Source organism: Terrapene carolina, unplaced genomic scaffold, assembly GCF_002925995.2.
Source record: "Terrapene carolina triunguis isolate 2854851 unplaced genomic scaffold, T_m_triunguis-2.0 Scaffold31888, whole genome shotgun sequence".
Classification (NCBI taxonomy): domain Eukaryota; kingdom Metazoa; phylum Chordata; order Testudines; family Emydidae; genus Terrapene; species Terrapene triunguis.
The window spans coordinates 15,447-31,622 of record NW_020696239.1 but is presented as its reverse complement, the minus strand read 5'-3'; the positions used below and the strand labels follow the sequence as shown (position 1 = coordinate 31,622).

General features: G+C 50.8%; 1 protein-coding gene across 1 annotated transcript in view; it reads left to right on the top strand.

Moving 5' to 3' along the window:
- LOC112126030 (copine-5) overlaps window positions 1-16,176 on the top strand; it is a 130,773-nt gene that overhangs the window by 99,883 nt on the left and 14,714 nt on the right. Inside the window, exons 11-14 of the mRNA XM_026663009.1 lie at window positions 3,891-3,932; window positions 4,322-4,397; window positions 8,043-8,096; window positions 9,173-9,234. Coding sequence (XP_026518794.1) covers window positions 3,891-3,932; window positions 4,322-4,397; window positions 8,043-8,096; window positions 9,173-9,234 — 234 coding nt within the window. The remainder of the gene's footprint in view (window positions 1-3,890; window positions 3,933-4,321; window positions 4,398-8,042; window positions 8,097-9,172; window positions 9,235-16,176) is intronic.

The window sequence follows — 16,176 nt, the reverse complement described above, 5'->3', positions numbered from 1 at the left end:
TCTGGCCCTTACCCCTGTCCCAGCCAAACTCTGATACAGCTCCACCCCCTGAAGCCTCCTTATCCATCATCCTCTCCCATCTTCATCTTCCAGCCAGTCTGGCAAGAGGTTTTCACAAAGGTTGACAGACTGACCCGTACAGGGTCCAGCCCTGGATGCGACTGCAGAGGTGAGAGGCCCCTGACGGATGCTCAGTGCTGACAGCTGCTTGGGGCATGATATCACTGTTAGGGCTGGAGGTGCAGCCAGCTCCTTCGAGAGAGCGAACGTTTGGGGCTGACTGTCTGTGTGTGACTTTAAATGTAATGTCAGGGCCACTTTGGCGTCACTAATCTCGCAGGTGGCTTCATGCCCATCACTTCAGCGCAGAGGGGAGGCCAGCTGGGGAGTTTAGCAGAGTGGAAGGGCAGTAGGCTCTGTGTCTGACTTGCTGTGTCTCTGGGAGTGTGCAACCCAGGGGAGTCAAAATTGGGTCTCCCACTGCTCTGGAGAGTCCCTAATCACCAGGTCTGGGGTATCCTGAAGTGGGCCTTTCTCAGTCTCCCCAGTAAAGTGTTCCACTGGGTATAACTAATTAACTCTACAGTGGGCCACACAGCATGAGAATGACTCTGGAGCCCAGGGCTTAAGGCACCTACCTGGAAGATCCAAGTTAAATCCCCTGCTCCGAGCACCGCTACAGGCTCAGGCCCCGAGGGTACATCTGCGCTACACTGTCAAACCCGCAGCAGCAAGTCTCAGAGCCTGGCTCTACAGATGTGGGCTCATGCTAGGGTGCTAGGAATGGCTGCACTGGCATCGTGACTCGGGCTCTGCTACCCACCCTGTCGACCAGGCTCTGAGCCTCGCTGCCAAGGGTTTGAAAATGCAGCATAAGATACACCTAAAGGCAAAACAGGCAGGGGATTCTGCTGGGGTGTGGTGCCGGCTGGCGTCCGGACTTAGACAGGTGTGCATGTGCTCAGCTGCTGAAATTCAGGCACCCGAAGGACTTTTAACTGTGGAAACGTAGTCACCTCGGAACTTTAGGCACCTCTGGGGCCAGGCAGGAGCTGAGAAGGGGATTGTTAAAGCCACTGGCACGTAAATGTTCAACCTAGGGGCCTAAGGTGGCAGTTAGGTGCTTAAATCCCTCTGTGAATCTAGCCCATGGCCTGTCTGGGCCTCAGCTCCCCATCTGTACAATGGGGCAACAGCTGTGCCCTACCTCCCGTGGTGGTGAGGGTAAATACAGTAACAATTACGAGGTGGCGGGGTCAGATAAGGACCTTAGATCAATGATTTACAATCTTGTGCTGGTAAGAGTATGATAATTAATGGCGGGACACCCGCTCATGGGGCATTTGACACTCGGCCCATCTTTAATGGAAATGATGACTCATTAATCAACTTATCTGCTGTGATTTAATGGGCAGAGCAGGAAGGATGGGGAATCAGGGACCCTGCTTCCATTCCGGACTCTGTCACAGATTTGCTGGGTGGCTTTCAGCAAATCACATTGCCGCTCTGTGCCTCAGTTTCCCCTGTAAAGAGAGGGTGCTAATATTTACCTAGCTGAGGCTGAATGCTTGCTAAGCTCACTCCCCCCTCCCTCCAGACAGGGTATCCCTGTTCTCACCACTCTGTCTGTGTTCTGTGTGTCTATAGTCAGCACTGGCTGGACCCGATTCCTGCTAAGCAAGAAATTGTTACATTAGATGAGGCAGGTTTTTCCTTACGGGAAATAGGATGAAATTCAATAAGGACAAATGCAAAGAACTCCACTTAGGAAGGAACAATCAGTTGCACACATACAAAATGGGAAATGACTGCCTAGGAGTACTGCGGAAAGGGATCTGGGGGTCATAGTGGATCACAAGCTAAATATGAGTCAACAGTGTAATGCTGTTGCAAAAAAAGCAAACATCATTCTGGGATGTATTAGCAGGAGTGTTGTAAGCAAGACACGAGAAGTAATTCTTCCGCTCTACTCTGTGCTGATTAGGCCTCAACTCCAGTATTGTGTCCAGTTCTGGGTGCTACATTTCAGGAAAGATGTGGACAAATTAGAGAAAGTCCAGAGAAGAGCAACAAAAATTATTAAAGGTCTAGAAAACATGACCTATGAGGGAAGATTGAAAAAATTGGGTTTGTTTAGTCTGGAGAAGAGAAGACAGAGGGGACATGAAACAGTTTTCAAGTACGGTACATAAAAGGTTGTTACAAGGAGGAGGGAGAAAAATTGTTCTTCTTAACCTCTGAGGATAGGACAAGAAGCAATGGGCTTAAATTGCAGCAAGGGCGGTTTAGGTTGGACATTAGGAAAAACTTCCTAACTGTCAGGGTGGTTAAGCACTGGAATAAATTGCCTAGGGACGTTGGGAATCGCCATCATTGGGGATTTTTAAGAGCAGGTTGGACAAACACCTGTCAGGGATGGTCTAGATAATACTTAGTCCTGCCATGAGTGTAGGGGACTGGACTAGATGACCTCTCGAGGTCCCTTCCAGTTCTATGATTCTATAAACCTGTCTGCTTCAGGGCATAAAGCAATTACTAGTCACACAGGTCAAGAAGAAGCTTCCTGCATGGGCAGGTTATTCCATAATTATCCACTGGGGTTCTGCCCCCTCCTCTGAAGTAGCTGGTACTGGGCACTGTGGGAAACTGAGGCTAGATGTCCCCCACTCTCTGATCCGCTCTGGCGACTCCTGGTCCAGGGCAGCTCTGTGGAGATCTCAGGGTAGCAGTCACCAGCCAGCACTCTGCACCTGGTGACCCATGGCTCCTGGAATGATCCTAGCGCCCTCCTCAGCAGCCCTGCTGGTCTCTGGAGCATGGTGGGTTCACCTCACACACTTAACTCGTTCGCCTGCTTCCAAGCAAGTCCAAACAAATTATTAAAATGATTTTTAATTATCCTCCCGACTCCTGCGCTGGAGATTTAATTAGTTTGTTTTGACTGTTGCGTGGGTCTTCCCCCCCCCCCCGCCACCACCACCATTTTTTTGGAAGTGTATTTTTAGCCTCAGTTGCCACGGAAACGTAGACACCAGGGCCAAGCCAGTCACAGATGGAGACAACACACGCAATCCACCCCCTCACTTTGTTTCCCCGATTGAGACAGCGCTTTGAGTATTAACTCCTTCCCTGCCCACTGGGTGCAGCCACTGGCTTCTGACCAATGTCCGTCCACATCGGCTGGAGGGTTCGTGCAGAAATCTCTGCTCCCTTGCGTAAGCATCATGAGCGAGGGTGTGTTAGAGCTGTGCTGATCCATAGGGGTGGGAGTCTGGTACGGCTTTTCCCCATCCCCGGGCAGGTCGGCACCTCCTGCCTTTAGGTCTGGGGGGCCCTGGTTCACACTTGTGCTGAACACCACTGGAAGCTCTGTGCTGAGCTATTCTAAGGTGCTGCAGAATTAGGCCTGGCCCAGAGACAGGTGATGGGAATGGTTAGAGACCTACAGAACCACAGAAATGTAGGGCAGACAGGACCTCAAGAGGCCAGCTAGTCTAGCCCCCTGGTGAGGCACAATTATACAGAGGGCTTGAAAAGAAAGGCCTGGTTGCCTTAGTGAGGAGGCAATGAAGAGAGGGCAGGATAAAGGTGTACAGAGAAAGCAGATGGGGAGCAATACATAGCACAGACCAGCAGAGGGATGAAGAACTTACAGGCCATAGACCAGGAAAGTAGGAATGTGTTGAGACCTGGGAGGCGATGGAGAATGGACAAGGCTGTTCCGGGCTGCACAGAAGAAGACTCTTGCAGCAGCATTGAGTGAAGGGCCAGAGAAGATGCTGATGCTAGTCTAGGCTGTGCATGTGGGGGCAGAGGGATGATTTGATCTATCCTTTAGTGAAATCGTCCCACCCTGACTCTGGCAATAACTATGGCACTGTGTCTTGCAGGACCATCAAGGTGGAAGTGTACGACTGGGACCGGGACGGCAGGTAAGGGGGACTCGCTAGAGCTATACAAACCTCAAATCTGCCAGAGCAGCCTAGGCACTGAAGTGCAGTGACTCTATCCAGGGAAGGATCAGGGCCATTGTGCTGCAGCCATTACTCATTCTCTTTGCAGAGAGATGCTTTGTCTGTGATCCCAGTGCAGCAGAGAGGGAAAGACAACAGGAAAAGAGAGGGGACTGAGAAAGAGACAGCAAGGAGGGAAGAAGGAGCTTGAGTGAACTCTGCAGTGGTGGTTCCCCCCAGGACCCTACCCCCACTTAGCAGTATGGGAAGGTTAAGGTGGTCATGGCCCCTTGACACCTGGGCATGACCCCCAGGCTGACAATCCATCACTAGAGCATTTCTCACAGAGCTTCTCTTTCCATGCGCAGCCACGACTTCATTGGGGAGTTCACAACCAGCTATCGGGAGCTGGCCCGCGGGCAAAGCCAGTTCAACGTCTACGAGGTGAGTGCAGACGGGGCACCCCCAGAACCCATCAAGAGGACTAGCCAAGCTCTGGGCAGCCAGGCCGCCACTGTGCTGGGCCACGTCCCTTCCACCAGCCTTGCGTGCTCCCGTGTTGAGAGGCAGTGTAAATCAGGAGTGATTCCTGGGCTAGATCCTCAGCTGGCGTAACCTGGCAAATGTCCAGTAACTCCAGTGGAGCTACGCTGATTTACACCAGCTGAGGGTCTGGCCAGTGGTCACCACCAGCGTGACACCATTGTGAGATCAGGGCTGATGATTGCCTAGTCCCTTGTGCAGTTGTTTGCATCTGTGGAAAGGGAGTGACAATGATGTCAAATGCCACCCAATCGGTTTGCTGTCACACACTGGCTGCCCACCTCGGATGGCCTGGATTCACTGCATGCTGACATCACATGGGAGATGAGTCTAATGGTCTCTCCTAGCTTGGAGAACATCTGACTACAGGGCAAGGACCGTCTTAGTGCTCTGTGTTTGTACAGCACCTAGCACAGTGGGGTCCTGGTCCGTGACTAGGGCGTCTTGGCACTCCGGTAATAATAAATAACAATAATTGCAATAACAAAATCAGCACACGGCTGAGTCCCTGCTCAGGGGATGGCCAGGACTGCCGGTGAGCAGTGACGGGCATCAGAAAGCTGTGTGGGGAACTTGAGACTGGAACAGTGGTGGATCGAGGTGCATCGGCAGAACTGGGTCTGTGGGGAGCCCAAGACTGAAACAGCAGAGGCGAGGGTGCAAGGGCATTGGCAGAGCAGGGGATGGGGGGGCTCAGGGCTGGAACAGAGGGAGGGCAGCTGCTCAGGACTCAGGGCATTGGCAGGAAATTGCTCAGAAATAAAGATGTTTCAAGCCTCCTCATGGAAAAATACTGTATAAAAGCCAATTATTAGACATTTCCCGACAGTAATAAATAATACAAACAAATTGCTACTGTACAACCATAAAGGGATTTTACCATGGATACAAACCCATCTGTGAGTTACTCCGGGATACTCCCATGTTTCTGTTTGCTACTGGGCTCTGCTTGTCATAGCTCCTTGGCTGCAACACCTAATTAAACCTTCCAGGAGGCTGGGGCAGTCTCAGGATCCAGGAGTGCAATGAACTAGCAATGGGAAAGGAGACTAGACACCTCGGTGAGGGTGACCTTGTGGGCTAGATGCTCAGCTGGCATAAAGTGAAGTCAATGGGGCTATGCTGATTTACACCCTCCAGGGACTCTCGCCTAGAAATTTAACCTCGCACTAACTGAAGTCTGGACAATCCCGGTATGTCAGCACCTTGGCCACAGTTTACCCCAAGCGATGTCATCTGGCCAGAACAGAGTGCATGTAGCTGCCTCACCAGTGAACTCATTGGGGTTAGTACTGATGCATTCTGCCTGGTGGGGCCTGGCCGGTGTTTCTCCACATGGCTCACTGGGAGGCGATGCTGGGTCTGGCTGTTTACTGGCACGCCACAGCAAGTAAAACCTGAGGCGTATTTCATGTCAGCTGAGCCAGGGCAACGCTGTGCACAGGTGTAAGTGGAGACACAGAGCAGGGCACAGAGTAACAGTGTGCAGTCTCCAGGCGGCTTTGGCTGCTGTGACTCAGCATCGCTCCGTTGGCTGAGGGCCTCTGTTCTTAAAACTCCCTGTGCAGATGGCAGAGCCGGTGTGTCAGCGATAAGCAAATCCGAGCAACGACCCCATGGCTTTGAATCCCCTGCGTTCTTGCACTGGGTTTCCTCCCCTCTCACAAAGTGCTTTGTGCACTCCCCATGCCTTAACTGTGGCAGCTCCCTTTTAATACCATCTGATGTGACGTTTCTAGGCCAGCTTTCAGCATGGCCGCCTGGGCTCTGACACATTATTAGTGTCCCAGCATGTCCCTTCGCAGGCTTTCAGGGCTCCCTCCAGCAGGAGGAGGGGAGGGAGTGAAGGGGAGGAGTGGGGGAGACTGCGTATAATTTGTTCAAATCATTAATGCCTTTTGTTCCAGATGAATTCCCAAGACCTTATCAAAACGGATCATCATGAAGGGCAGGGGGAAAAGTGATTTCAGATTAGCTCTTTTTGGAGACAGAGCAAAAATGTAAATTTGCTGGCTGGAAAGGCCATGTTCCTGGTTATCACTGAGAGCCTCGGGGAAGCCAGCAGAGCTGCTGGGCTGGGAGAAGACCAGGACTTGCTGGAGAGGGCCAGATGAGCAGTAGGGTCAGGAGATCTGGGCGCTTTCCCCATCCCAGGTGTTGGAAGGACCTGGGCCCTTATGGAGCAGCTGGGTTGTGGAAAGTAGCATGGGCAGCTTTGTCCTGCAGAATTTGGACATTTGAAGAGTGGACTTTCTGGCCAAGCTTTTTCAAAGCGGCCAGTGATTTTGGGCACCCAGCTTGAGATGTCTTAAAGGGACCTGATGTAAGAAAGGGCCCAACACCAGTCCTCTGAAAGTCAGGCCCCTTCAAGGTGTCTCCAAGTTGGGTGCTCAAAAATGGAGGTACCCCAAATCACTAGTCACTTGGCCTCCACGTCTAACAATGTGGACAGTGCTAGTCTAGCCCTGAAGAAGGCTGGCCCAGTGGTCAGGATGCTAGCTGGAGACTGGGTTCAAGTCCCTTTCTCCTCTATGGAATCCTTATGAGATGCTGGGCAAGTCACTTCTCTCTGGGTCTTAGTTCCGCATCTGTAAAATTGGTTTGATAGCCCTGCCCTGCCTCACGGGGGGTTGGAAGGGTAAATATCGTAAAGATTGTGAGGTGCACAGATTCTGTGATAATGGGGCCATGCATGCACTTCGAGAGTGAAATCCCCCTCTGCAGAGAGCCCCCATGGGGCCCGTGCACCGTTTCCATCCTCCATAAGCCCTGCTGGGAGGACTGTAAGTGGTGCCTATGCCTCCAGCTGAACCTCGGCACAGGGTGACTGCTCCCATGGGGCTTGTCCCTCAGCTGCTGTAGATCAGCAAAGCTCAGCTGAGTTCAGCGGGGGCTACCCCAATTCACGCCACATTGCGACTGGACTGTCAGTGCTGAAATCTCTTGATAAATCTTTTCCTAGCATTGGGACCATGCTTTGGGACAGAGAAAGGAAACATTCCCTTTAGTAACAGAAACGTTATGTTCTCTGGCATCCCGAGGGCTGCTCAAGCTAGACGTAAAGAATTGCCTTTGCTGAGAGCTGAATTTGTTGCTTTAGGCTTTTCTGCCTCCATCCTTATCCCTGCTAAGAGATGGCTATATAAAGATCAGAAGCAAGATGGGTTGTTTTTACTTTGCTGATGATAAGTTTTTTGGGAGGGGAGGGGGAAATATCTCAGACTAAAAATAAAGATGAGCATCCAGATAATTTGGAGACTTGTTCTGATGTCCGAATATCTGACGCGATGGATAAAGACAGATAGAAAACACTGAGAACATGTTATCAATCAATCATATGCCCCTCACTTGGAACACTGTATTCAGTTGTGGTTATTCACTCTCCAATAAGATAGAGCAGGAAGAAGACACACTGATAAAAATGGACAACCTCCACCATCACTATTGCTGAGGGACCTATGCCAATGGTGTCATTTGTGCTAGCATAAACAGGCTTCACTTTGTGTCGCAGGTTATTCAGTCTCTTCCATTTCCTTCGTCTTTCAGGTGGTGAATCCCAAAAAGAAAATGAAGAAAAAGAAATACATTAACTCGGGAACAGTAAGTGATCTTATTTTTCTTTGGGATTTAAGCTATCCAGGAAGGCAGGAGATGATTATCCCCGGATGGCGAGTTGCCCAATGGCAAGCTGCCGTGCAGAACCAACCAATCAGAAGCATTCTTTCCCCGACAATATTTCCCCCCCATGTTATGCTTTGATATGAAGGGTCAGAATTTTCTGCCACATCACTAGAAATGTGGAACCACTCAGTCACCAATCAGCTTCTTGTGGACAGATTTCTCTTCTGATCTTATAAGCTAAGGAGGCCTGATCGCTGTCAGATCTTGGATGAGAGACATCCTTCAAAGAGTGAAACTTGTGATTCCTGTTGAATCACCAACCCACTGAAACTAATGGGCCCTCCAGGCAGACATGAAACAAGAGCTGGTTCAAAATGAGGTGGCGGGGAGGATCCATGGTGACAACCAGAAATTCAAATTTCAGAAGATTTCAGCTGAAAACCAAAACATTTAAATTTGGAAATGCTGCCGCAGTGCCTTGTTGGAGCTGGAGCTTGGGCATCTCATACCTCCATCCTCTTCTATGGGCCAGGCTTCTTGGTTGGTATACATCTCCCATGATGCACCACGGTCTCCCCTCTTGGAGAAGGGAAGTGTTACTTGGGCGTCCCTGGTCCTGGGGCATCATGCGAGATGTAGTCCTGCTGGAAAATCCAGCGCATAGAGAAGAATGGAGCATGAAGTGACTGAACTACAACTCCCATGAAGTGCTACAGTATCATTTCAAAATCAGTGTATTTTAGTTCTTAGGGGGATTTTCCAAGGAATGCAGACATTTTCCATGGAATTCAGATATTTTCACCCCAAAAAAATTGTAGGCGAAAACCCAATTTTCCACTGAAAAATAGCTTTGACAGAAAATGTCCGACCAGCCCAACATGACTCACATTGCCAGAGACCAGGGTGGGGAAGTTAACTCCTTCCTTGGGCTGACGGGCAATCGATAGTCTCCAGGGACATCACACTAGCACCTTTCCTCAGCACTCAGCACTGCACCAGTGATCCCTGCTGTCCCGGGCTCTGTGTAACGTGCCACCCTGTCTCTTGGTTCCGAGGTGACGCTGCTCTCATTCACCGTGGAGTCGGAGTACACCTTCCTGGATTACATCAAAGGAGGGTAAGTAGGTTATGGTTTCCTTTCCTAAACAAACGTGATCCTGGTGCTGACCAGCCTGGCTCCAGATGAGGATAGGACCACTGTCTGTTTCAGGACAAGTGAATTGCCCAGTAATGCTGTGTTGGCTTGTGATGATGATGGTGTAGCTACCAAGAAATCCCATTGCAATGTCCAGTGTAAATTCAGGACCCTTCCAGCTAACAAGGACTCTGCCTGAACTTCCCAGAGGGGTGGCAAGCCCTGAGTGGGCAGTACGGTGCCTGGCAAAAACGGATCCAGCCTCTGCTGCTTTCTGATCCTCTTAGGCCCCAGCTACACTAGAAAACTGAGCCACTGTCATGCTGTTGGGAGTAGCTCGCGACCATGAGTGCCTGCCTCAGGGCACGGTCAGAAAACAGGGCGGGCATCCCAAACTTTTGGTATGTTCTATAATTAGATTTCACCCATCCAATAAGAAATGTATACTCCTGGAGTCTTACCATAGAGTCACAGTCGTCTTGCCACCCAGACAAACTGGACTTAGTGATAAACTTACAAGAAAAATCACACAATGTTCAAGTTACTTCCAGTCCCAAGAGACCAGTCACTAACCCCAGATCAATTGGTACCCTAGATTGTACATCAAAGACAATGCCTGTAACCAATCCTGTATTGAACTATCTAAAGGTTTATTAACTAGGAAAAAGAAATAAGAGAGTTATTTACAAGTTAAAGCAAGCAAACATACACAACCAAATGAGTTCACATCTAAATCCTAAAGGTGATAAAGTTGTAGTGATCTGTCAATTCAAACTGTCTTTCAGGGCAGACCCAGAGGTAACCCGTGGGGATCTCTGTCTCAGTTTAGAGTCTCTGGCCCTGTCAGAGTTCAAACAGTGAAGAGAGAGATGGAAAATTTTCCCGTGGCTTTGTTTTATTTCCTTAATTCAGCTTCCAAGTCCACAGGATGAACTTCCTTGGTAGCATTTCCAAAGTGCAGGAGGGCCGCTAACCAATCATTTTTATTGCGATGTTCCTTAAGAGCCCATCTAATTTTAACCTGGGTTCAAAAGTTCAGAGCAAACATTTTCAAAGTTATGAAGCAAAACTTACATATTTCCTTATCGCATGGACTACAGACAGTGCTCGTGAGATTAATGCATATAGCCACTTACAAGCATTTCAGAGTCTAAACACTAACTGCATTCATCTAAACACTAACTGCATTCATAGAAGATTAATACCTATTTTGAGCAAAACTAACATACAGGTGATTAGTTTGCCAGTTCTAAGCTAATGCCTGCAGCCTGGGCAAGTGCTGGCATCTGGCCTGCCAGCATTACACACTGCTTATCAAGGGATCCATCTGATGTGCTATTAAAGTCTCAATCAAGCTTCCTCTAACAGTGCTGAAACTAGTCTGATCCCATCTGCACTAGCAGACCAGCTGCTGGAGGGGCCAATTGCTGATAATAAGCATTGTTGGCAACAGATTGTTTTCCTTATGTCGACTGGGCTCCAGTGACGTCTTTGCTACTGTCCTTAACAATCAGGGAGATGATGGAGGTTGCAGTGCCATCAGCCCAGTGGGATTGCCACACAATGGCCTAGAGAATTCTGGGAGGGGATTCTGGCAGACAGGCTCTGGCCTCAGGATTCAGCACTAGATTGCAAATGCCCCAAGTTCAGATAGGGGTATTGATTTGGGTACATCTCATTAAGGGTGAAATTCACCCCCCTGCAGAGAGCCAGCGGGAGGGCTAGGCTCTGTTGAAAGCCCTCAGATTAGCCACCCAAAGGTGTCAGTCCTTCCCTACAGTGGTAGTGCAGCCCCACCTGGACTCGCACTGTCACCACATGAATAGAAACATGTTGATAAATTGGGGGTGTTTGGTCAGGGAGCAGGAAGGATTAATTGCTGTGGGAAGATTAAAAGAGCCGGCTCCCACCAGCGAATGGCTTCACAGGTTGGAAGGATGTAAAACACCAACTGCCCGGTTCTCATCTCACACCAGTGACTCGGCGTCAGGGGGGGACGTGTTACTCCTCTGAGACCAGCACAATAAGAGAGAATCAGGCCCCCTGGAGGAAGAGAGGGATGCACAGAGCTGTGGCTAGGAGCAATGTGATGAAATTAAAAGAGGGAATGTTTAGGCTAAATATCAGGATAGTTAATTAACAGTGAGATCTTTGGGCCGATCCCCCCGTGGTGTAACTCAGCATAGCCTCATTGAAGTCTACAGAGCTGCACCCTTTAATACCAGCTGGGGATCTGACCCGTCACAGAGTGTGGGGGAGTCAGGGCCCTGCACCCCTCTTCCTGAGATTCACCGTGACTCTCAGCCAGCCAGTAAAACAGAAGATTTATTAGATGACAGGAACACAGTCCCAAGCAGAGCAGGTAGGTACAACCAGAACCCCTCAATCAAGTCCTTCTGGGGGGTTTAGGGAGCTTAGACCCCCAGCTTGGGGTTCCCTGCGTTGCACCACCCAGCCCAAACTGAAACTAAAAACTCCTCCAGCAGCTTTCTCCCCCGCTCCCCTCTCCTTTGTTCAGTCTCCCGGGCAGAAGGTGTCACTTCTCCCAACCCCCCTCCTGGCTCAGGTTACAGCTCAGGTAGCTTCCTTCAAGAGAAGTCCCCCATCCCCAGTGCAACTTCCCTGCAACATTCCCAGGTCAAATCTGCCCTGTTCCCTGCTCCATCACAGGATCACAGCCCCTTTCTGAGCCTGTAGCATCTGTGTATCAGTGGAAAGAACAGGAGTACTTGTGGCACCTTAGAGACTAACAAATTTATTAGAGCAAATTTGTTAGTCTCTAAGGTGCCACAAGTACTCCTGTTCTTTTTGCAGATACAGACTAACACGGCTGCTGCTCTGAAACCTGTGTATCAGTGGGTTACTAGATGTCAGCAGCATGTTGCAGAGAGGAGAATGTGTTCTAGATGATGGGTAGGAGCACATCAGTACAATGATGGGTATAAGCGACCTGTAGATCTGTTGGACTTCGTAACGATTTGTTAACTGTTTATTAAAATATCTATTGATCATTTATTAACCCTTTATAAACTACTCATATATGGAACCCAAATATAGTGGGTGACCTGGCACTGTCTCACATGGGTGACTCTCCCACTGGAGAACGCCCTGCAGGGAAGGATACAGCCCTGCACTGGCCCCAGGAGATGGGCTGGGTGGCTAATAGGACTTTTCCATCCCTACTTTCTATGACTAGTGCTGGCTTTGCAACAGAGGTTGGCTTGGCTAGGGCATCTGAGAACAACAGCAGTTCCATGGGCTGAGAATGCTGCTCTGTGCAAATGCCCTGGGCACCTAATTTCTTTGCCTTCTGTCCTCTGGCTGGCCTGTTGGGATGGCATGGTGCCTGCTTACAAATTGGTTGGACTGATGGCCAAGGATGCAGAAGCCAGACGGTGATGGGTTGAAGCAGGTGATGCTGCCAGTGCCATCTGTAGTGTGGGCCCCTCCTGGGCAGATTCACTTGTGCTGCAATGGCACCATATGGCTCCTTGCACTTGGGCAGACCTGTTCACACGTAGGTACCCAGAAGGGATACCTGGACAGATGGAGAGAAAGGGGCACAGAGTTTGCAGAGGCTCCTGGCCACCAGTGAGACAGACTCTGTGGCAAGGCCAGGGCCGTAGCAACAAAGAACGTGGCCCCCTCCGAACGGTGGCCCCCTCCGAACATATGTCCGGGCGGGGCCCCTTACAATGCAGAAACTGGAATGTGGTATTTATTTTGCCATTTTTAGGGGCCCCCTTCCTTGCGGGGCCCCCTCCGGTCGGAGGGTACGGAGGGCACTCGCTACGCCTCTGGGCAAGGCAGCAGATTCCTGCAAACCTGGGAGGCCTCCTGGGTGGGCGTTGTGTACAGAGGACTGGCAGAACTATTGTCTGCGGGCTAGGGAGTGTGTGTTCATATTCGGGGCACCTCAGTCCAGGCCTGCAGCACCCTCTGCCTGTGGATCCGGAGGGCACGTGCCTCAGGATGCAGATGAGCGAGTCAGAGGCCTACCTGTCAGGTGTCAGCAGCAGCACCACCTGCGCAGCCCCTTCATGGGAAGCTTTGGCTGTGTTCTTTACACCTGAGCTTCTGCTGCTTTCACCTCCGGCTCCAGACCACAGTCAGCCTGGGGAGAGCCAGGAACTGTCAGCGTAGGTTGTGACTAGCTTGGCCCAGAACCTGGAGAAATGACTTCATACACCCCACTCACCACTAGCCCATAAACAGGAGCTCCCTGTATGCATCAAGGTTGGTCCCGTACAGCTGTGTGGCTAATGGAGAATGCTGTGTGGGAGCCATGACTCCTGGGTTCTAGCCCCCGCTCTGGGAGGGTGGGACATCTAGTGGATAGAGGAGTGGGAGGTAGGACTGCTCTGCTGCTGACTCACTGTATGACCTTGTATGCAGTGTAGCTGTAGCTGCCTCAGTCCCAGGGTATTAGAGAGACACGGTGGGTGAGGTAATATCTGTTATTGGCCCGATGTCTATTGGTGAGAGAGCCCAGCTTTGGGGCTTACATGGAACTCTTCTTCAGGTCTGTATGAGCTTGGGCAAGCCACGCCCCCTCTGTTCCTCAGCTGCTCCATTTTACAGATGAGGATTATGATACTGACCCACTGTGCTGAAAAGGATCTTGTATGAAGTGGGTTTCCTTTCTCCTCTGCCCCCTTCCCCCCTCCCTGTGATTCTCAGGGCAGAACAAAGATTCCCCGCGCGGCTCCGCCGGTGTGATATTGGAAACAGGCAGTGTTACATTTGTACAGACATCGGTGACGTCTGTCACAGCCGTGAGCATCTCCCTTCTGCCCCCAACAACGGGGCTGTTTTGTCACATTAACCATGATTTTTTTTACCTTGTGGCAACTGAGGAGCTCACCGGATTGGTTTCCCGTTCTTGACAACTGGCTGTCTGGGCTCTGCTCTAACTAGAGGGGCTCAGAATGGTTCAGATGCGGTGGCTGATCGCATTACACTCACAGGGATCCCCGATGGGGCTGCTGTCCAGGACTGGCGGGGCGGGGTGGGCTCCCTTGTACAATCTGCTGCACTCCATCGAGGGGAAAGCATTTCCCTGGAATAGATTTGGGGAGGAGAGAAGAAGTGGTGAGTGTAGTGAGGGGGTGTAGGACAAGCTTTGCAAAGGAATAGAGTGTAGGGTGGGGTGTAGGCCAGGCTGTGTGAGGGAATATGGGTGTAGGCTGGGCTGTGGGAGGGAATAAATCCATGGAGGGTAGGTCCATCAATGGCTATTAGCCAGGATGGGCAGGAATGGTGTCCCTAGCCTCTGTTTGCCAGAATCAGGGAATGGGCAACAGGGGATGGATCACTTGATGATTACCTGTTCTGTTCATTCCCTCTGGGGCACCTGGCACTGGCCACTGTCGGAAGACAGGATACTGGGTTAGATGGACCTTTGGTCTGACCCAGTAGGGCCAGTCTTATGTTCTTATGTTAATGAGGCTGTAGGGAGGGGTGTAGGCTGGGCTGTGTGAGGGAATGGGGGTGTAGGCTGGGCTGTGTGAGGGAATGAGGCTGTAGGGAGGGGTATACGCTGGGCTGTGGGAGGGAATGAGGGTGTGAAACAGGCTAGGGAGGGAATGAGGAGTTCACGTGTGTATACTGGGAGGTGCGGGTTGGGGGTGGGTTGTGGCACTGTGGGGAAGTCCATGCAGTAAATGAAATCCAGGTCTGTACAGAAGAGTTTCCTTTTGCATCACTCCCACCAGTCTCACTTGTGAGGCTCTTCGGGGAGGGATGTGCAGGGGGGCTATCAGGAATCGCCATGCTCTCCAGGGACTGGCAAGATGTTTCCAAGGGCACAGCCTAGGCCAGCGCTGGGGGTCCCAGCTCCTCCTCAGGCAGTGCCGTAGATCCCAAGCAGATGAAGTTAGCAAGGCGCAGTGAAGAGCGGACGACCTGCCCCCTCCCGCCCAAGCCAACACAATGCTAAATCCCCACTCTGCTCTCCAGAGCCAGGTGTGCTCCCGTGGCTCCGAGTTGCCATCAAGATGGACTATAAAGAATGGAGAGCCAGGCTTCCGGGGGCCCTGGGACAGCCCAGCGTGTTAGCACTTGCAGAGGCAGCTCCCACGAAGGAGCCAACTTTTCTGTCCTTGAGCTGTGGAAATCTGTGACCACACCACACTGTCTCTGCCCTGCTTCCCCAGACTTCTCCTCACTGCCCTCCTGCCACCAATCCACTCCAAAGAGATGCCAGGTGCATGGACCCATCTCCTGCTTCAATCACACAGAATATCTCCTCCATTTCCATGCATTCAACGTGGGGTGCTCCTCCCCTCAGTGTAATAATACCTAGGAACAGATTCTGCTCTGTTACACTGGTGTAAATCTGGAGTAACTCCCTTGGAGCTACTCTGGATTCCCTTCAGTGTATCTGAGACCAGAGGGCTGGATTCTCAGCTGGTATAGATCAGCATAGTTCCACTGACCTCACTGCATGGATTTAGACCAGCTGAGGATCTGGCCCAGAATTTGGTCGTTAGCATTCATCTAGCCTGTCACCTGTCAAAAACATTGCAGAGACATAAAATTATCCTAGTTTGAAACATCCCAAGCAATGGAGATTCTTTCTCGGGAGGTAATCCTGCAGCAAGATATCATTAAGAAATGTACTCGTCCCCTTACTGCCAGTTACAACCCACCCTTGCACTACCCTAAGCATCAGAATAGCTTCAGCGAAACATAGGAACAGAGGTTGTGTCGGAGCACATAAAACACAGTGCTAAATTTGCCTACTCACCCCCCGTTCCAGCTATGGTGCAAGGGTACCTTGGATTTATGGGCTACTTCTTCAGCTGGTGTTGTAGGAATCTGCATGGAACTTGGAGGGAGGAGCACAGGCTTCAGGAGGTAAGAGTTTGCATGAGGCACCAGGAAGTCAGTCTGTGTGCCCATGGCTGGAATGCTAGCTGCAGT